General features: G+C 33.6%; 1 protein-coding gene across 8 annotated transcripts in view; it reads right to left on the bottom strand.

The window, feature by feature from the left end:
• ATF7IP (activating transcription factor 7 interacting protein) overlaps positions 1 to 22,819 on the bottom strand; it is a 125,708-nt gene that overhangs the window by 41,545 nt on the left and 61,344 nt on the right. For 7 of the 8 annotated variants that reach the window (XM_032391817.1, XM_032391815.1, XM_032391820.1 and 4 more), the window contains exons 3-6: positions 20,565 to 20,648; positions 18,845 to 18,990; positions 17,184 to 17,321; positions 7,278 to 7,343 (exon numbers count right to left, since the gene is read on the bottom strand). In XM_032391817.1, the coding sequence (XP_032247708.1) occupies positions 7,278 to 7,343; positions 17,184 to 17,321; positions 18,845 to 18,990; positions 20,565 to 20,648 (434 nt within the window). The remainder of the gene's footprint in view (positions 1 to 7,277; positions 7,344 to 17,183; positions 17,322 to 18,844; positions 18,991 to 20,564; positions 20,649 to 22,819) is intronic. The other variant, XM_032391816.1, reaches the window with a different exon arrangement.

Here is a 22,819-nt window from a genome sequence, read left to right as displayed (position 1 = left end):
ATACACAGGAAGCAAGCAAGCATAAAAAGAAAAAGACAAAACAGCTCCAAGACAAATAGGTAATAATTAACAAAATGCTAATGATTAGTCCCTCCCTACAGAAATTACTTTAAATCCCAATGGATTAAATTCTCATAGAAATACCTACATTCGCTTAATGAATAAAACAAGATCCTGTTACAGGCTGTTTACAATGAACACACTTTAGATCTAAAGACACACACAGGCCAAAATTATAAGGATGAGAAAAGATACTCCATTCAAATGGTAACCAAAAGGGAGAAGGAGTGACCATACTTATAAATAAGACAAAATAGAGCTGAAGTAAAAAACTGTCACAAGAGACAAAAAGGACATTATATAATGACAAAAGCATCAACTGACCAAATAAAATATTTATACATTTATATGCACATAACATCAAAGCCACCAAATGATGGAATATTGACAGAATTGAAAAAGAAACAGACAGCCAACACAGTGTAGGAGTCTTCAGTCCATCATTCTATATAATAGGTAGATGATCCAGAGAAAAATTCAATAAGGAAATAGCAAAACTGAACTAATACCAAAGACCAAATGGACCAGATGTTTGTAGAAATTTTTACCCAACAGCAGAAAAATACAAATTTTTCTCAAGTGCACACAGAACATTCTCCAGGATAGATCACATATTAGGTCACAAAATGAGCCTTACCAAATTTATAAAGATGAAATTCATACCAAGTATCTTTACCAACCACAATAGACCAAAAGTAGAAATCAACAGCAGAAGGAAAAATGGAAAAGTCACATATATGTAGAAATTAAAACACACTTATAAAATCTAATGGATAAAAGAAGAAATCACAAGAGATATTAGAAAATATCTTAAGACAAATAAAAACAAAAACACAACATACGAAATTTATGGGAAAATTTAGGCAGCAAATGTAGTACTAAGAGGAAAATTTATAGTGGTAAATGCTTCCATTAAAAAAGAAGGAAGATCTCAAATCAACAACCTAACTTTACACTTCAAAGGACTAGAAAAAAGAAAAAGTAAGCTCAGGAGAGGGAAGGAAATAATAAAGATTATAGCAGAAATAAAACAGAGAAACAAAGTCAATAGGAAAAAAAAGATCAACTAAGAGTTGGCCTTTTAAAGGATCAACAAATTGGCAAAACTTTACCTAGATTACCTGTGAAAAAACAAAGAAGACATAAATAAATAAAATAAATGGAAGAGGAGGCATTACAACTGATGCCACAGAATAAAAAAGGGATCACAAAAGACTACCATAAACAATTATAAGGCAACAAATTGGATAACCTAGAAAAAATGGACAGCTTTCCAGAAATATACAACCAAGAGTGAATCAAGAAGAAAATAAAAATTTGAACAAGATCTATACAAGTAGTGAGATTGAATCAGTAATCAAAAACATTCTAATAACAAAAAACACCAAGGACCAGATGGCTTCAACGCAGAATTCTACCAGACACTTAAAGAAGAATTAACAACAGTCTTCCAACTCTTCCAAACAACTGATGAGGAGGAAAAACTTTCAAACACATTTTATGAAGCCAGTATATCCTGATACCAAAACCAGACACCACAATAAAAGAAAACTACAGCCTAATATCCCTGATGAACATAGATACAAAAATCCTCAACGAAATATTAGCAAACCAAATTCACCAGCACACTGAAAGAATTATACAACATGACCAGGTGAGATTTATCCCTGGAACGCAAGGAGAGCTTGACATGAAAATCAATCAATGTATAAATCAATCAATCAAACACATTAACAAAACGAAGGGGAAAAAAACTACATGATCTTCTCAATTGTTGTAGAAAAAGCATTTCATATAATTCAACACCCTTTCATGATAAAAAAAACACTCAACAAATTAGGAATGGAAGGAAATTACCTCAACATAAAAAAAAAAAACAAAATTGTATGTCAAAAGCCCACAGCTAACCTCATACTCAATGGTGAATCAATAAAGCTTTACCTCTAAGATCAAGAACAAGGCAAGGATGCCCACACTCACCAACTTCTGTTCAACATGGTACTGGAAGTATCTCACCAGAGCAATTAAACAAGAAAAAGAAATAAAAGGCAGCCATACTAGAAAGGAAGAAGAGAAATTTTCTGTTTGCAGATGACATGATCTTATAGTCAGAAAGCTCTCAAGAGGGCGCCTGGGTGGCTCAGTTGGTTAAGCGACTGCCTTCGGCTCAGGTCATGATCCTGGAGTCCCTGGATCGAGTCCCACATCGGGCTCCCTGCTCGGCAGGGAGTCTGCTTCTCCCTCTGACCCTCCCCCCTCTCATGTGTTCTCTCTCATTCTCTCTCTCTCAAATAAATAAATAAAATCTTTAAAAAAAAAAAAAGCTCTCAAGAGTCCACAAAAAAAAAAAGAATTCAAACAAATGAAGTCAGCAATGGTGCAGGATTAAAAATCATCATCATCATCATCATCCCTAAGCAAACATTAATCATATTTCTAGATACCAACAATAAACAATCTGAGAGAGAAATTAAGAAAATAATCCCATTATAATATCATTAGAGAGAATAAAATATTTAGAAGTAAACTTAACCAAGAAGGCAAAAGACCTTTACATTGAAAACTACAAACACTGTGAAATGAAACAAAAGACACAAATAAATGGAGATATTCCATGTTCGTGGACTGGAACACTTAATATTGTTCAAATGTCCATACTACCCAAAGTGATCAAAAGCTTCCATGGAATTTCTATCAAAATCCACTGTCATTTTTTGCAGAAATAGAGAAAAGCATTCTATAATCCATATGGAAATTCCTGGGCCCCTGAATTGCCAAAACAATCCTGGAACAGAAGAACAAAGTTGGAGGCTTCATACTTCCTGATTTCAAAACATGTTACAAAGATACAGTAAATCAAAACAGTGTGGTGCTGGCATAAAGACAGGCACATAGACCAACAGAACAGAATAGACAGCCCAGAAATAAACTCTCACATATATGGTCAATCAGTCTTCAACAAGGATGCCAAGGCTACACAATGGGGAAAAGACAGTCTTTCAACAAATGGTATGAAAACTGGATATCCAAACACAAAAGAATAAAGCTGGGCCTTTACACCATATACAAAAATTAATTCAAAATAAATCGAAGACTTAAATATAACACCAAAACTAAAAATTCCTAGAAGAAAATATAAGAGGAAAGTTTCATGACATGAATTTTGCAAGGATTTCTTGGATATGCCATCCAAAGCACAGGCAACAGAAGCAAAACAAAGGAGGTTACATCAAACTTAAAAACCTCTGCACATCAAAGGAAACAATGAACAGAATGAAAAAGAAACCTACGGAACAGGAGAAAATAGCTGCAAATCATATATCTGATAAGGGGTTAATATCCATCCAGAATATCATAAAGGGCCCACAACTTAACAATTAAAAAACAAGCAACCTGATTAAAAAATGGGCAAAGGACCTAAACAGACACTCTGCCAAAGATATGCAAAACAGTCAACAAACATATGAAAAAATGCTCAACATCACTATTTGTTAGAGAAATTCAAATCAAAACCACAATGCAATGCCACCTCACATCCATTAGCATGGCCACTATCACAAAATAGAAAATAACAAGTGTTGGCAAGAATGTGAAGAAATTGGAACCCTGTGCGACCTCTTTAGAAAATAGTATGGAAACTCCTCAAAAAACTAAAACCAGAATTACCAAATGATCCAGCAATTTCACTTTTGGATAGATATCCAAAAGACTTGAAACCAGGATCTTAAAGAGTTATCTGCACACAAATGTTCACTGTAGCATTATTCACAAAAGCCAGAAGATGAAAGCAGCCCAAATATCCATCAATAAATGAATGAATGAAAATGCAGTATATACTATATATACACATATATATATGTATACATATATATGTATATATATATATATATGTATATATATATACACATACATACAGTGGATATTATTCACCCTTGAAAAGGAAATCTTGTTACATGCTATAATACAGATGAACCAGTCATCAAAAACAAAAACAAAAAACCAAACAAAACCCAAATACTATATGATTTCACTTACGAGATATCTAGAGTAGTCAAATCATAGAAACAAAAAGTAGCTAAGTGCTGAGGGGAGAGGAAATGGGAGATGTTCGATGGTAGTGGAGCTTCAGTTTTGCAAGATGAAAAACACCTAAAGATCTATTACGCAGTGTTAATATAGTTAATACTTCTGAATTGTGAAGTTAAAAATGATACATTTTAGGTTATGTGTTTGTAGCACAATTAAAACAATTTTAAGAATTTAATTTAAAAAATTAAAATGTAGAATGTAATCTAAAATTTTACTCAACTACATCATTGATTTTTCAGAAAAGTTAAGAAATATCTTTACATTTCTTTTATAGTAAGAACTAGAAAGGATATAAGTTAGAGATATCAGTCATAAGGCAGTAACAGACTAGATTATAAATGTGGACTTAATAGCAAACTGCCTATGAGGGTTTTGTGCTCTCTTAAAAATTAAAATAGAAAATGTTTTAAGACAAACCTGCATGGTGGGGTTTGTTTTTAACTGGTTAATATCAGAGGATCAAGGAGCAAATCTAAATAGAAGAAAAGCATTATTATTGTTTCCTTATTTATTTTAATAAGGGGGGAGAACTAAAGTTTTAAACTTTCATTCTATATCTCTCCTGTTTTTAAAACCTAGCATGACACTGATGTAAAATTATATTGGATACTGTAATTAAGGGGAATTAGGACATTAATGAACAAATTCTTGAGATTTCTAGAAATCTCTCTCACAAAAAGAAAATATTAACAAGAATGGGTAGAAAGATGTCCCAGTTTGGGCATGTAAAGGTGGCCTTACCCAAAAGCTAATTAAGGATGGAACAAAATTTGAAAGCTTGAAGACCACCTGAATATTTTTCTTCAAGCACCACATACCCTAATTGTTCAAATTAATCTTTTCTAATCTTTAGGAATCATACAGTATTTATTGTTTCCATAATACTTATAGCTATCCATAACAAACCCTTCAGGGATTGTACTATTTTCATCTTCATTCCTTAAAGTTTGTCTCTGTCTCTGTCTCTGTCACTTTTGAATAAATAAACAAGAACTAGAATTAGTTTTGAAAACAAAACAGACATACATAAACACTGGAAAGTATATGGTGGGGCAGCATGCTGCTTGGTTCAAACATAAGGATAAAAGTGGAAATTCACACTGTACAAAAACAAAGGAAAAATTGCAAAGCCCTTTCTTTGGTTCAAGCACAGCAAATAAAAAAGGTTTCCATCGGGGCACCTAGGTGGCTCAGTCGCTTAAGTGTCTGCCCTTGGCTCAGGTCATGATCCCAGCATCCTAGGATCAAGCCCCACATCGGGCTCCCTGCTCTGCGGGGAGCCTGCTTCTCCCTCTCCCGCTCCCCCTGCTTGTGCGCTACTGTCTGTCAAATAAATAAATAAAAGCTTTAAAAAAAAAAGTTTACATCAATTTTCTAATCTAAGAAATAAAATACCACAATTTTTATATTATGACAAACAAATGGGGGCGGCTTGGGTGGCTCCGTTGTTAAGCATCTGCCTTCAGCTCAGGTCATATGGTCCCAGGGTCCTGGGATCGAGTCCTGAATGGGGCTCCCTGCTAGGTGGGAAGCCTGCTTCTCCCTCTACCCACTCCCCCTGCTTGTGTTCCCTCTCTCGCTGTCTGTCAAATAAATAAATAAAATCTTAAAAAAAAAAAAAACAAAGCTGGAAAAGTGTTCAGAATCAGGAAATTATATAATTGAAGAAGACTATAATAAAAAAACCTTTGGGAATGGCCAAAAGAAGGTTTGATAAGATTAGTCTGTGTAGAACAAAGATAAAAACTATCAGTTGCGGGGAGCCTGGGTCCTGGGATCGAGCCCCACGTCGGGCTCCCCACTTGGCAGAGACCTGTTTCTCCCTCTCCCTCTGCCTGCTGCTATGCCTACTTGTGCTCTCTATCACTCTGTCAAATAAATAAATAAAATCTTCAAAAAAAAAAAAAAAACAACCCCAAAAAAACCTATCAGTTGCTCATGAAAAGAGAGCAACCAGAGCTTTAAAAGTTAAGTAAAAACAATACAAAGATGGAGAACAGATTAGCAGTTGCCAGGGGATAGGAGTAGGTGGATGTGGGGGGAAATAAGGTAGGTTTAAACTGTAAAAAGGCAGCACTGAGGGAGTCCCTTCATAGTAATGAAATGGAACAGTTCTAGATCTTGAATGTGGTGGAGGTTACATAAATCCATACATGGGATCAAATTGCATAGAACTGCGCATGTGTGCACACTCATATACACATAATGAATTCATATAAAATCTGGTGAGAAGTGGTAAGGTCTACAGCCTACTTAACAGAATTTATCAGTATCTTGATTTTAATACAATACGGCAGTTATATAAGATTTCACCACTGGGGAAAGCTAGGTGAAAAGTTCACAGGAGCCTATGTACTACTGTTGCAACTTCCTGTACATCTATAATTATTTCAAAATAACTTTATTTAAAGTCAAGTAAAGAAGATGTCAAAATGAATGAAAACAGAAAAATCCAATGGTAATAATGATTATTACTAAAATAATTGTTATTGGCAATTAGTAAGTGCCAGACAATGGAGCTCTCAAGACAAAGAAATGTAACTTGCCTAAATAGAAAAAAAGTCAAGAGGAAATGAAAGAAATTAAACTAAAAACTATAATGCAATATACAAGTGCTATATTAAAAATATGTATTACAGAGTAACTAAGGAAACAACAAAAGCAAAAGGGAGACTATACATTGTAGTTTATGTTATGCTACCATGTTTGGACTTAATTATATCAGGGAAGCAAAGAAGAGAAGAGGGCTACTCCAGGTAATGGAACACTAACATACTTTGGAGGAAATAAGAGACTAGACTAAGACACTGGCAAGAATTTAAAAAGAAAAAAACATGGTAAGACAAATCCCAAAAAGGTAATTTTAAAAATGAAATGAAAATATAACTTCCAGAATGCCATAAAATAGATTAATATAAGTACTGGTATATGGAAAACACTAACTGAGGATTAGAAAAGGGTTAATAATTAATTCTAGAGCTGCAGCTCCAGGAAGAACACAGAAGAAGTACACAGTATGAAAGCAAATTTCAGACCTGTAATAAAGGAAGACTTTCTTCCTAACTCACCACTTCCTAAGATTACCACCTAGAGCTAAATATTAATTATGCAAGAATAGAAATCCTTACTTCTTGTCTTTTCTTAAGATCTTCTTTGGCTGCTCCAAAGCGTTTGGTTAACCTGGCTATCTTGGCCTAAAAAAAAAAAAAAGAAAGCAAAAATGAAACAGAAATCAAGTAACATTATGGTATTAAAAAGGAACTCACGCATATATTACAAGAAACCCACAAATAAAAGGACCCTGAGATCACCAACAGCAAAGAAAATAAGGCAAGCTGATTATAAAATATATATTTGGAAAATACAGAAAATCATAATGAAAACTAAAATGACCTTTGAACTCAATACCCAGAGGTAAAGACTCTTAATTTTAGAAGGTTAGCTTTTTCCCTCCTAGAATTCACAGACCAAGACATTTCTGGGTATGTATAACTGTGGGGATTTTTGTTGTTGTTATTTTTTAATATGTTGTAACCACACAATTTTCTGAGAATTCTGAACTAAACACATCTGTAAGTCATAAAAGATCCAATGCCATGGCTTATGGATGTATGTATAATATACTGAATCATTATTTATACACTCTGTTTCCCAGTGGAAATGTTCAGTGTTTCTCAATGTACTGCTATAGCCAAATAATGCAATTAACAATATTGTTCTTTCAGATTATTTCCTTGGGTAGCACTCACATAGATGTAACTTCTAAGACAGAATATATTTTTAAAGCTCTTGTCTAAATGATTCTTATTTAAATGCTAATTTATATCTAAATTATCTAATAATTATCAAATATCTAAATGACAATTTTTCAGAAAGGCTTTGCTAATTTTACATTCAACAGCAGTGTATATGTGTGCTCATTTAATATTACTCTTTAAAACATTTACTTTCATGTTAATTTTAATAATCTGTCAAAAATGTTACCTTGCTACTATTAACATTTCAGTGAAATTATTTTATTAATCATTTGTACTGCTATATAAACTGATTAATCACATATTTGCCCAAATACATATTCACAGAAACTTTAAGGAAAAAAAAAACAGAAAAAAAAAAAATCTCATTACTACATGATTTATTTTGTATTTAAGTCTTTTACTAAAGTACAGATGTAATACTCAACTGTTTTTGTTGCTGTTAACTGCTGCTGCCAGTTTTAAGTTTTTGTTTTTATTTATTTTTTGAGAGAGAGAGAGAGAGCATGAGCACATGTGCAAGCAGAGGGAGGAGTAGAGGGAAAAAACAAACTCCCCGCTGAGCGCAAATCCTGACACTGGGGCTGGATCTCACAACTCTGAGATCATGACCTGAGCTGAAATCAAGACTGAGCCACCCAGGCACCCCACTGCTGCTGTCATTTTATGTTAAATATATTTTCAAGAAATTTAAATTAAACTTCTGAACGTGTTCAGGAGGCCCGCCTAAGGAGGAATTCCTCCAGAAAAATTTTTTTCATTTTAATTTTTAATTTTAATTTAATTTTAATTTAATTTTAATTTTTTAATACCAAGAAAATGGTATTATTTACTTTTAAAGTTTCTTTCAGAAAGTAGTCACTTCTGAAGGAGACCCGAAACCTAACAAAGTATTTAAGTCCACTGTCAGAGCCTATGCAATCGATCACATATGACCCTGAGGACAAAGATTTTCCTTAGGACTTGAGTATTTATGCATATTTATTAATACCAAAGACATACAGCATAATTTTATATTCTTAATATGGATTTACCTTCCTGTGATTAAAATATTTCAAATAATTTTTTTCAAGAAAGCTATATGGGAAGGTGTTTTCTGTACCACAATTTATGCAAGAATGTCTTTCATTCTTGAGTCTATCTGGTGGGTATTCTGTAAGTTGCATAGTTTGTAGAGTATTATTATACTACTTTTACTTAAATTAAAAAATCATTTTGTATATAATGTATATGGGGAAAGGTCTAGAAGGAATAAATACCAAAGTTAAAAAGTGGTTACGTTTAAAGGCTAGAACTGGCAGGCAGTGAGGGAGAATGTAAAGAGGACTTCACTTTCAAGTCATACGCAGCTGTAATATTTAAATGCTTTTTAAAAAGAATTTTATCACTTAAAAAATTAAACTATTAGCAGAGAAATAAAATCAAAATCTGGACACTGACTCACTGTCTGCCATTTAATATTATTTAAAGAAAAAGAAATCAAAGACCAGCTTTTTTGTTATTTTAATCTAGGAAATTGTGCAATTTTTTAAAATTATAATTCAAAATATCTGTCATAATGTGTCTAAGATTAGGTCTCTTTTGGGAAGTATTACATGAGATTTTTAAGAAACTATATAAACAAGTCACTTTTTTAGTCTAGGAAAGTCATATTCTATTATTATGTCTTTACTACTTTTATTTCTTTGTTTCTTCCTTAGGCATATCTACCATTTCTTGTATAATGGCATAAGGGTAGCTATTTAAATATAAGTCACATAAATTGTTGAGATTTGGACACATTGAGCCTTATTTAGCAAGCTAGGCAAACCAGGGATTTCCTTGCTCATGTACCAAGGAACCTCTTAGGAAATAATCATCTGAGAAAAGAGCTAATCATGTATTAAGTCTCACTTAAAATATTAGCATTCAAAAAAAGCTACTGAATAAATGGACACATATATCCGTTATTCAAAACTGTCTCTTGGATTAGGCAGCCACAGATTTACTTGTTGGGGGGGTGGCTATTTTCAGTTAAAACTACTTAGGACAGCATTTTATAAATTATAACCAATGAAATATTGTATTCCAGGGTGTGTTGACAGCTTTTCCATTTCCATAAAAAAATCCACTTGAAATTTTGAGTATTCTGAATCTGTACAATAATTTGAAAGGAATCAAGTCTTCCTATCTAGGAACATGTTACATTTACAGTTGAACCTGTTGACTCAGATTTTCTTTTTCTGTCCTTTTTCTTCACAACGGTCTTGAAATTTTCTTTTTGGTTTATTCTTAACTACTTATTCATTTTTAAATATCTACCAAATGTACAACCTTTATCTCATATTTTCTCATTGTTTATTGTTGATATATAGAAAAACTACTAGAAAGTTCTTCCTCAATCAGGTAGTTTCTAAATTTACTACTTTTTCAACAGTTTGCCAAGTTAATTCTATTGTGTTCCCAATCATTACTCTTAATTTCTTTTTCCTGTCATTATTTTATTGCTAAGACTGCCATCAAAACTCTAAATAGCAGCATAGATAATAGACATCTTTGTCCTAGTCGCAACTTCAACAGAAATACTTCCATGATCCACTAGTAAATATGATATGGGTTATAATCTGAACAGAGTTCCTTATAATTTTAGGCTTTCTACTTCCTTACTAAATAAAATGGACATAATAGGTATAAAGTTGTATATAATAATGTCCTCTTACTTAAAGAATCTCCTCTGGATCTTTGTCTCCTTTTTGAATCCTTATGTAGCTTATTTGTACTCATTATTTATAAATAAAAAATTAATCTATTTTTAAAGTCTTCACAAAAGAATAAGGTTTTGTCTTCATTGCTCAATATTCAAAAAGGGTTGGGTTTTTTACATTTTATTAATTTATTAACTCTTTCTGCCTTCTGGGAGTTTAGTTTGTAATTGTTTTTTCCTAGCACAGGACATGAACACATAATGTTCTGTTTTCCTGTTTAGTAGTAATGAATTTAAAATTGTAAAATTCCCTTTGAATACTGCTGTGTCTTTCACTTACAGGTTTCGATATGTAGTACTTTAATTACATTTCTGATCTAAAGAGTGGAGAATTGGGGCGCCTGGGTGGCTCAGTTGGTTAAGCAACTGCCTTCGGCTCAGGTCATGATCCTGGAGTCCCAGGATCGAGTCCCATATTGGGCTCCCTGCTGAGCAGGGAGTCTACCTCTCCCTCTGACCCTCCCCCCTCTCGCGCTCTCTCAAATAAATAAAATCTTAAAAAAAAAATAAAGAGCGGAGAATTTCCATTTTTACTTCCTCTTTGCAATTATCTGGAAGTATGTTTGGGGGGGTGGTTATGGTCTGGGAGGGGTAGAAAAGCTAAATATTTGTTGATAATTTCTATTTTTATTACACATTTGCTACTGACTCCACAGCAAATGACAACTATCTGCATTTTAAGACTTTCTTCTAAGTTACTATAATGCTCATCTTGACAGAGCATCAAAGATATATAAATCTAAAAATTATACGACATTTTACACTTAAAAAATAATTAAAATCGGGGTGCCTGGGCGGCTCAGTTGGTTAAGCGGCTGCCTTCAGCTCGGGTCATGATCCCAGGGTCCTGGGATCGAGCCCCACATCGGGCTCCCTGCTCAGCAGGAAGCCTGCTTCTCCCTCTCCCACTCCCCCTGCTCGTGTTCCTCTCTCGCTGTGTCTCTCTCTGTCAAATAAATAAATAAATAAAATCTTTAAAAAAAATAATAATAATAATTAAAATCAAGGAAATAACTGTTGAGATTTACTTTACCATCTGACATCTCTGAAAAAGCAAAAATACACAAAACTTTTTCATGATTCAGGAAGCAACCAATCCCTCAGGCACCTGGGTGGCTCAGTCGGTTAAGTGTCTGCCTTCAGCTCAGGTCATGATCCAGGGATCCCTGGATATCGGAGGTCCCTGGATATCGCACTCCCTGCTCAGCGGGGAATCTGCTTTCCCTCTCCCTCTGCCCCTCCCCCCACTCTCTCTTTCTCTGTCAATTAAATAAATAAAAAATCTTAAAAAAAAAAAAGCAACAACCCTAAAAAAATATACAAGATATCCCAATGCTGAAAATTATTTTCAGCTCTTATAAAATATGTTTAGTACACAGAAAAGGATTTAATAATTTAAAATAGGCTTTAGTAAAAGGATGTGGACAAAAGTCATATCACACAACAAACCAATTATTAAAACCTTAAAAATTATTTTAAATAATCCCAAAGTAGCCCATTTTAAAAATATATAAGAATGACAATATGAAAATCAATAAAAATCTACTTTCCTATATCTAGAGAAATTTATATCTTAAAAATTTTAGCAGAAAAGAGAACTTCATGAACTTTCCTCTAAAGTCTACATGATTCAATTCTATTCTCTCACCAAATTTTTCAATGTATAGTAAATTTTTATACTACTGCAAAAGGATCATGAGTCTCTTAAAAGTATTTTTTCTAATAACTGCTGTGTTTAAAAAAAGGCACTAATATTAAAATTTGTTATTATATTAATTTATTCCTTACAGCAAAATATCTGAACCCAATTTATGTATTTGTTTTTAAATGTTTAACTTTGAATTTTATTGAACTCAATATTAGATTTTGCCGAAGTCAGTCAGATATAATAAATGAATATACATATGCTAATCAGGGATATGTACTCATCAACTGCTATGGAATGAGATATAGAAAATATATATGGTAGTATTTTCAAAACATTTGCTGTCAGCTGTAACTAAGAAACAGTAAATAATTTAGCAAAGTATGTAATTATTTGCGGAACTATGTGATATATAAGCTTTAAATACTGGAGAACTCGAAAGTAATCATAATAAAGATACTGGAACAGAGTGGTATCACCAAAAATGGCTGAGTAGGGAACTTCAGGGTTCAGTCCCTTCCCAAAAGCAACCAATGAGCTGACATGCACTGTTAGAATCAACTTTTGCACAACTCTGGAATCTATTCAAAAACTCAGAACAGTGGGGTGTGTGGGTGGCTCAGTTGGTGTCCAAATCCTAATCTCAGCTCACATTTTGTTCTCAGGGTTATGAGTTCAAGCCCCATGATGGGCTCTACACTGGGTGTGTAGCCTACTTAAAAAAACTCAGAACAGCCAACGGAAGACTTAGGGAAGAATAAAGTTGCTACTTTGCAGTAAGCGAGCACTATGGTCTTTGAGGTTGTCCATTCATTATTCCCCACACCCAGATTAGCAGTGGCTGTGAAGATGACAGTTAGAATGCCTGGTACAGGCTTCTAGTGCCACAGGAAGCATATGGACCTTATTTTCACTGGCAACTTAAGGATCAGCACACAGGCCAGCCTTTGTTTCACACAACTCAAGTAATTCCAAGGCTGGGGTAGCATCACAGACTGCTTTTCCTAAAAAGATTTGAAGGCACAGGTATTGGCACAGCAGTCTGGGGCAAAGAACTACAATTTGGACAAGCAATAAATAGAAAAGCCTGGGTAAGAAAAGGTTGGGAAAGGTGACACATGACATAAAAGGGACTCTAAAAGCTCTTGAATTGAGAAAACTATGCAAATGCCCAGGAAAAAAAAAAAGCACGAAATGGCCTGAAAAGACCCTAAGCTCTCATTTATGCAAGCAGGAAGTAAAGGATAAGGCAAGTTGGATAGGGCAAGTTGTAAATGGCCTGGTTAATAAGCACTGAAGGAGTGCCCCAACAGAGCCAATCTGCAAAGATTAGAAGAGTATTTTTTTCTTTCTTCCTTTTTTTTTTATGCTCCATTTAACTGTCAGAACATCACCTGACCACTAAGCTAATGAAACACAAACTTCAGTGGCCACACACAACAAAGAATCTATACTTTCCAAAAACAGTTTAGAAGTCATCAAATAAACAAACAACAAACCACAACAAGAAACATCAACAAGCTCTCGGTAGTGGAGAATAAATCTGATTCCCAGAACTGCCACATTATAATATTCAAAATACTCAAATTTCAACAACAAAAAATTAGGAGGCATACAAAGAAACAATAAATAAGAAAGTATGGGCCATTCACAGAAAGAAAATAATGAAAAGAAAGATAGCTAAGGTATTGGACTTACTAGACAAAGACTTTAAATAAATGGATTAAAAATCTGTTCCTAGAGCTAAAACAATGGACAAAGAACTTACACACACATACACACACACACACACACACACACACACACACACAAGAAACTGGAAAACAATGTCTCACCAAACAGAATATCAGAGATAGAAGTTGTGTAAAGAAAACATAGAAAATCTAGAGCAGAAAGTATAATAATTGAAATAAAAAATTCAGCAGCAGGGCACCTGGCTGGCTCAGTGGTTAAACATCCGACTCTTGATTTTGGCTCAGGTCATGATCTCAGGATTGTGAGATTGAGCCCTGTATCAGGCTCTGTACTGGGCATGAACCAGCTTAAGTCTCTCTCCCCCTCTCCCACCGCACCTCCCCCACCTCTCTTAAAAAAAAAAAAAAAGTTATACATGGATTTTCGACTACACCAGGGGAGGGGGTCAGCACCCAACCCCTGCATTATTCAAGGGTCATTTATATAACACAGACCCATTATATTATATATTATATAGCTCTATATACTTTAGTTTTTTCCTTAGTGATTACTCTGCAAATTACACTTAACATCTTGAATACCTACTTATTTTCAATAGTATACAAATACTTTCAATAGCATACAAATATAATTATTACTTAGCCATAAAAAGGAATGCAGTACTGATACATGCTACGTTGTGTATGAATCTTGAAAATGTTATGCCAAGAGAAAGAAGCCAAACACAAAAAGTCATATATTAGTAGGATTCTGTTCAAAAGAAATATGCAGAATAGGTAAATCAACAGAGACAGAAAGCAGATTAGCAGTTGCCAAGGACTAGGGGAGAGGAAAATGGGGAGTGACTATTTAATGGACATAGGTTTTCTTTTGGGTTCATGAAAATGTTTTGTAACTGGATAGAGATGACAGTCACACAACGTGAATGAACTAAATGCCACTGAATTGTAAACTAAAAGTTATTTTGTTACCTGAATTTTACTTCCATAAAATACTAAATATCAGAACAACACAGAAAGAGACAGGGACTAAACTGAGCTTAGTAAAACTTAAATAGCATGGTAAGGGCAGATCATTATAGGTAACTGAATGGGAGAAATAGTATGAAGTTGAAAGCCTAAAATAAAAATACTATGAACGTTGATACTCTGTAGGACAGTGTAGCAAAGTAGCAGGTATTAGGAAAAGTGGATCAAAAACTGGAGATCCAGAAATTAAAAATAAAAAATGAATAATGGCACTTGGTTGAGGAATCTGGACTATATGGAAGAGAATGAAACAAACAGTATTTTAGAAAGATGAGTACAATGGTTGGGAAGGACCAGCAAGAACTTAAAAAGTAGAACCAGAGTAATCACATAAAAGGCTATTGCTATAATCAAGGAATTAGAAAAAGAAAATATATTTACAGTACTGTACCTACTGAAAAAAATCCACATGTAAGTGGACCTGTGCCTTGCGAAAAGTGAGAGGAAGCAAAAGATAGACTTTAATAAGAAATAAAACAGTCATAATTTGGCAACCCACTGTATATGTGAAATGATTGAGAGAAATCAATTTCCAAGAACTCAAAAACTATCAATGAGAAGAAAAATGGGAAGATAGTGCTTAAAGATTTTTCTAAGAATTCAAGAATTACAAGTAAGAGGAACAATGGCATGGGGGATTTATTTGTGAAGAAGAGACTGGATTGGTATTTAAAGGATTCAGATTCTGAGGCTACCAAGAAATATATCAAAGTGAAATATCAAAGTAAAAAGTTTATTAAGTGTTAAGAGATTTGGACTTGCATGTTACATGAGAATATGGAAGTCAAAGTCTCAGATTTTCAAAACACAAAATGAGAAACAATTAATGAAATCACTCTTTTTAACTCATCAAACATTTTAAAATTCTAATTCAAAATTCTCAACAGTATTAGTAAAATAAAGTTTAATAATTAAACAACACTATCACTATTAGAAAGACCTGCTAAAGGTAAAAAAGAGGACTAGTAATGTCCTAAATGGTACATTACAAAATTACTACAAAGATATTATTTAGGTATTATTAAAAAGTCTCACTTCAAACAAAATTAACAATATGAAACCAAGAAAATAACTTCTAGGCTAAGAAATATATAAATTCTAGTCACTTTTGGTTGCAATTTGCTTTATAACTAGAAAACAGTGAGACCTTATTTTCATGGACCACTTTTCCCTCATTTGTAAAGTAAGGCTCTATAAGTGGTTTGCAAACTCAGCATCTGTAGACTAGGCTCATATTTCAGGTAGCCTAATAGAAACCACACATTTACTTATGACAGAATGAATGTACTGATAAAAATTTCCAGTTTCTTAGCCTTGGAATAAAATGATTTACTACAGCATATTATCATGCGTTCATTTCAGTCATTTAGAAGCTCTGGCACTATATGTGTATGTATAGTTATATTTAACAAAAAATGAAAAGTAGTGATTATTAACAAATACAAATTAACAAACTAATATCTTCACATCATAAGATCCACAGCAGGAAGTGGGTTAATATAAAAAGAATCACTTATAATAAATATTATTTGGTACTTATGACATGCTAGAAAATACCAGCCTTTCTTCAGTGACTAAGGCTCTATTATGGGCTGAACTATATGAAAAGTTCATATATTGAAGTCTGAACCCCAAGTATTCTCAGAATGTGATTCAATTTGGAAATAGTGTCTTTACAAATGTAATTAGTTAAGATGAGGTTATACTGGAGTAGGGTGGGCCCCAATCCAATATGACTGGTATCTTTGTAAAAAGGGGAAATCTGGGCGTGCGCGCGCACACACACACACGTATAGTGCCATATGAAGACAAAGCAGTAGATGCTTCCACAAGACAAGGAATGGCCAAGACTGTCAGTAAACCATCAGAAGCTAGAGGAGACACATGGGAAAGTTTCCTTCTTACAGACTTCAAATAGAACCAATCCTTCCAACACCTTCGTCTTAGACTTTTAGTCTCCAGAACTATGAGACAGTACTTCCCTGTTGTTTAAGCTACCAGCTTATGGTACTTTTTTTATGACAGCCCTAGCAAACTAATCGTGACTCCTTCTACTTCTAATATTTAGAAGTTAAATGTAATTTATTATCAACTTTGAAAATGTATCCCCAAAAATAAGTAATAAAAATAATGACACATGGGTATACAATTCAAATCAGTATACGAACCTGTAGTTCAGTAATAACTGTTTTATGCCTCTTGTTACATTCAATCTTTTCCACTCGTGTTTTCAATTCTGCCAAAGTCTTATCAAATACAGCACATTGTAGTGCACACAATTTTTCTTCCAGCAACCACTGTACAACCTAAGGAGATATATATTTCTTTGTTACAGTCAAAGAAGGCATTTCAGCAAGCAGCAAAGAGTAAATATTCTTAAGGACTAATAAGACAGTACCAACATATTGATTAGTTTAATGAGAAAACAAGCTGGCATTCATAATACAGTATCTGCTGAAAGCCTCTACTTCTACATATATGTCTACTATGATAGAATTATACTAAAAACAGAAAATTTCATAAATAATTTTATATTCAAGTTTTAATATTTATTTCTCATACCTTCTACTGTGATTCAAAGGAAACTAGTTAAAGGATCAGTTTTTAAAATTTCTAATCTGTTGCAAATGATATTTTTGTGAGACACTAAGAATATCACTGCACTATGAAATTTCTATAAAATACTTCTAAATGCTGGGGCGCCTGGGTGGCTCAGTCGTTAAGCGTCTGCCTTTGGCTCAGGTCATGATCCCAGCCAGGGTCCTGAGATAGAGCCCCGTATCGGGCTCCCTGCTCCACAGGAAGACTGTTTTTCCCTCTCCACTCCCCCTGCCTGTATTCCCTCTCGCTGTGTCTGTCTCTGTCAAATAAATAAATAAAATCTTAAAAAAAAAAAAAAATTCTAAATGCCTACTTACAATTTACATTATTTATCTTATTATGGATCTATAACAAATAGAATACATGGTACATGTCCACAGTCCATACTTGAGTAACACTGTTCCAGAGGAATACATTCTGAGTACACACAGGAGTTAAAAAACTCACATACCTATCTTCATATTTATAACAGCTCTATAAAAAGGACTAAATAAACATTATTACCTCCATATGACAAATAAAAAAAGCTGGGAAAGAAAAATGACACTTTTTTATTGCCTAATTAATTGCCTTTTTCTAATGTATTTATACTGTATCTTAGTGGAATAATCTAAAACCTAGATTATTTATAATTTCATTATTAAATCTATAAGACCTTAAAAAATTAATTTCACTCGCCTTTCATATTCCTCTTAAAAAGGCATCTGCCATACACATCTGTTAACACATTTTGAAAAATATATTAAATACTACATATTTTCAATATTTCTAACTCTAGTTTAATAGATATAGGCAGATGTTTCCAAAGTCTGTATTTTAAATACTCCCCTTCCCTAGTCATCCTAAAGCCCTGTCCCTACTATTTTTAATAGTAAGCCTAAACAACATAACAAAGATTTACAATGTAGGAACTTACAATCATGAAACCAGCTTATAATAAAGATTAAAATGTTAACATATTAAAAAAAAGTTAAAATACAAGACTCTAATATTTCCATGGAATAAAGTTCAATATAAAAGAAAAAATAAAATCTGAAAACTCTTAAAAAGAATCAGAAAGTTCTAAAAATTAAATTATTAAGAATAATAAGCTCGCCCACTTCCTTCAAGTTCTCCCTATGAAAAACCTAAATATGTCAGTAAAATACAGAATAATGTCAAAAACCTAGAAGAACAAAGATGGTCAGTTTTTTATTTAATATGGTTTTTAACTTATAATTTGTAACACCTTTTGTAGCTTCTGGTTAATATCTCCTTTGGCTGTAATCTTCACTTGAAATTCTGCTTCATATTCTTCTTCCATGTATCGACGACGTTTGGACTGTACATTGTCCATATCCTCTGATTTAGAACGTTTTCTTCTGGAAAATTCACCTGAGGATAAAAAGAATAATGATTAGTCAGGTTTTTATCACAGACCCTAATGCCTGTGTTCCATTCTCAGCAAAATATTATTCCTAGCTACCCAATATCATTCTCAATCAGTTATTTAATGATTGTTTTTGAGATTAGAAAAATGGATAGGTAGCTTTTAAACTTTGATCTTGAAATGATTTTCAAATGCTAAACAAGAACTCCCTCATGGCTAAGCAATGTATAATGTGAACATAAAACATTCCTTCTTTGAAATCATATTAAGATGGAGAATCACCTAAAATATGAACATGAGATGAGAAGAGATCATCTCATGTTCATTCCCTTTGCTAAATTTTATAGTGCACATGAATCCTCTGACAAAATATAATATTCATTCTAATGTCACAGATATCTAACAACTGTACATGGTTTTAATTAATTCTTCCTCTAAATACATTTTTTTCAGAATTTAGAAAAAAGTCTTAATCATTAGCCTTAGGAAAATAACATAAGACTAGTTACTCTTTTTTTTTTTTTAAAGATTTATTTATTTGGGAGAGAGAAAAACTCATGAGTCTGCACAGGGGAGGGGCGGAGGGAGAGTAAGAGAATCTCATGACAACTCCCCACTGAGCTCAGAGCCCGACATAGGGCTCTATCCCAAAACCCTTGGATTATGACCCTCAAATTAGGACTGGAGCCAAAATCACAAGTCAGACACTTTACTGATTGAGCCACCCAGGCACCCAAGGCTAGTTTTTCTTAACATATCCTAATGAATTTCAAATAAAAATAATAAAATTTATGTCATTATAAAAGTAAATTTGGTAAAGATATTCAAAGATCTTCACTTAGAAAATTTGTATTTCAAATACTGGTAACATTCATGAGATCATAAGCAAATTTTATCTGGTTTCTTTTTCAATATATAAAATGTAAAAATACTAAAATCTCCACTTATTAAAGGGAAATGCCCTTATGTAACCATAAGTATCCCTCTTTGCTTTTCTCTATACCCATATATCTATGTGCCTACTTTTAAAATCCAGTTCTACTCCATGACTTCTCTTATAATCATGACTTATAGTCATACACGGAAACCAGAATGACAAGGAGAGATACAGAACCTAGGTTTCCTGACTTCTAGTCCAATGATAATCTTATAAACCTAACAACACCCAGGCCCATCAAGTCCCCTTTCCCATGAAGCTTAGGAACCTAAGGAGACAGACACGTAATTTTCATTAACTTATATCACCCCTGACAAAATTCTTATAGCACCATGCTCTCAACATAAATCGAAAACCATTTATCTCAAGACATTCAGACAGTACCTTATTAAATATTAAGCATAAATCTTTCTTATAAAACAATGAAAAGTATAAATAAACAAAATAAAATACTGAAGTATATGAAATAATACTTTCAAAAATCCTTAGGTTAGTTATCAACAAAATGATTTAACTCTGTTTTACATAAACTGCAAAATTTTAAAATCATCTCAGGAAAGGAAATATATTTCACAGCCTTAAAAGAATAAACAATGAATAACTATTTTTCTAAACTAGTTCAGGTTTTTTGTACATGCTTACTTTTCTCAGAAGGTCTTTCATCTTCATTTACTACTTGCTCTTCTCCCTCAGGTTTGCTATCCTTTTCATGAGTTTCTACTTCTGCTGTAACAAAGAAAAGGAAATCTTACTTCCATCAGAATTCACTGCAGTTCATTATAATTTACAATTTTGGTGTTAACAATCCAGTGAATAAACTTTTATAAAATCAGTCCCAAAACGTGAAATTTTAGGAATAAGAAGGGAACATAGCATGGACTGGTAGAAATGAATGACCAAATCCACTTTCAAATGTTCCTCCAAATTCATAAAAAGCTCTTAAACATGGAAAAAAATTAATAGTATAAATTTTAAAACAAAGAATCTTACTTAGTAATTTACTGCCAACAGTAGATTAATAAAACCTATTGTAAAGCATTTGGATTCCATTACATTCAATTATTAAAACTAAAATACTGGGGTGCCTGGGTGGCTCAGTCGTTAAGCATCTGCCTTCAGCTCAGGTCATAATCCCGGGGTCCTGGGATCGAGTCCCGCATCCGGCTCCTTGCTCAGTGAGGAGCCTGCTTCTCCCTCTACCTGCAGCTCCCCCTGCTTGTGCTCTCTCTCTCTGACAAATAAATAAAATCTTAAAAAAACCCCAAAAACCTAAAATACTGTAGTGGTTTTGACAATTACAAAAAAAATTACAAAGTACTGCCAAATTTGAAACATCTAACATTTTAGCCACATTAAATCATTATGTTACTTTAATGGTTATGAGATAATTCATAACATAGAAATGTAAAAACTATCATCAAGATAACAAAAGTTTAACTTAATAGTTAACTGATGCCAGTGCCAACAATAGTTAAGCGCATGACATACATTACTTTATATCCTTAGCATAATCCTACACTATAAACATTATTTCTGCCATCACATACATGAGGAAAGTCCAATGTTCAAAAACATTTAAGTAATTTTCACAAGGCATATAAAATATAACAGAGTGCTACCAAAAAAATACTGCTAAAAATGTCTATATAATTGCATTGTTACAATAAATAAAACCCCACATGTACCAGAATAGTCAATCTATTACCTCCTCAACTAACCTAATCATTAACTGGGGGAGAAGAACAAATCACTAGTATGTTTGGGTTTCTATTTTTTCCCCTTACATCACTGCAACTGGCTCCCCAGGGGTTTCAATAAGGCATGCTGTTTCATTATATTCTACAACCAAAATTAAATACGTAATCACAAGGAATAAACATTATATAAAGATTTTGATATGGCATTTCTTCTCCAAACAACAAGGTTTAATCCCAACAGCCCTGATGGTAGAAGTCAAGGCTAAAATAACTGGAAAGACCTTTTAGGTGAAAATAGGCAGATTACCAGGATCATTGATGAAACTATTAAGGTTCTTAAAAATATTTTCAGAACACCTGGGTGGCTCAGTCATTAAGCGTCTGCCTTTGGCTCAAGTCATGATCCCAGGGTCCTGGGATCAAGCCCCGCATCGGGCTCCCTGCTCGGCCAGGAGCCTGCTTCTCCCTCTCCCGCTCCCTCTGCTTGTGTTCCCTCTCTAGCTGTCTCTCTCCCTGTGTCAAATAGATAAATAAAATCTTTTTAAAAAAAAGTTTTTTTTCTTTACACTAAGGTAAAACAATAAAGCTGTAAAACATGACAACAGTCAAAACAAAACAGCACATAAAGATTACTAAAACTTTTTTTTTTTAAGTTAGCTCCACGCCCAATGTGGGGCTTGAAACTCATGAGATCAGAAGTTCACATGCTCTACAGACTGAGCCAGCCAGGCACCCCTACTAAAACTATTTTTAAGCTTTAAAATAAAGAAGTATTAAAAATAAATAAAAATAAATGAGTATCAGAAAATTAACTTTCCATTTACTATGCTCATTAGAAATATTTTAAGATCCCATCCCTCAACTTCAGTTTCAATGAAATGAAAATGTTTTGCTCCCTTGTAGATCACAAACTCATTACAAACCATTTTTTTCTACATACAGTCTTTTTTTTTTTTTTAAGATTTTATTTATTTGACAGAAAGAGACACAGAGAGAGAGGGAACACAAGCAGGGGGAGTGGAAGAGGGAGAAGCAGACTTCCCGCTGAGCAGGGAGCCCGATGCAGGGCTCAATCCCAGGACCCCGGGATCATGACCTGAGCCAAAGATAGACGCTTAACGACTGAGCCACCCAGGCGCCCCTCTACATATAATTTTATAAATCCTCCTGATTTTAATACTGAGGGTGGTGACTCCTGAG

Source organism: Phoca vitulina, unplaced genomic scaffold, assembly GCF_004348235.1.
Source record: "Phoca vitulina isolate PV1807 unplaced genomic scaffold, GSC_HSeal_1.0 scaffold64, whole genome shotgun sequence".
In the NCBI taxonomy this organism is placed as follows: Eukaryota; Metazoa; Chordata; class Mammalia; order Carnivora; family Phocidae; genus Phoca; species Phoca vitulina.
This window is presented reverse-complemented; position numbering and strand designations above follow the sequence as displayed.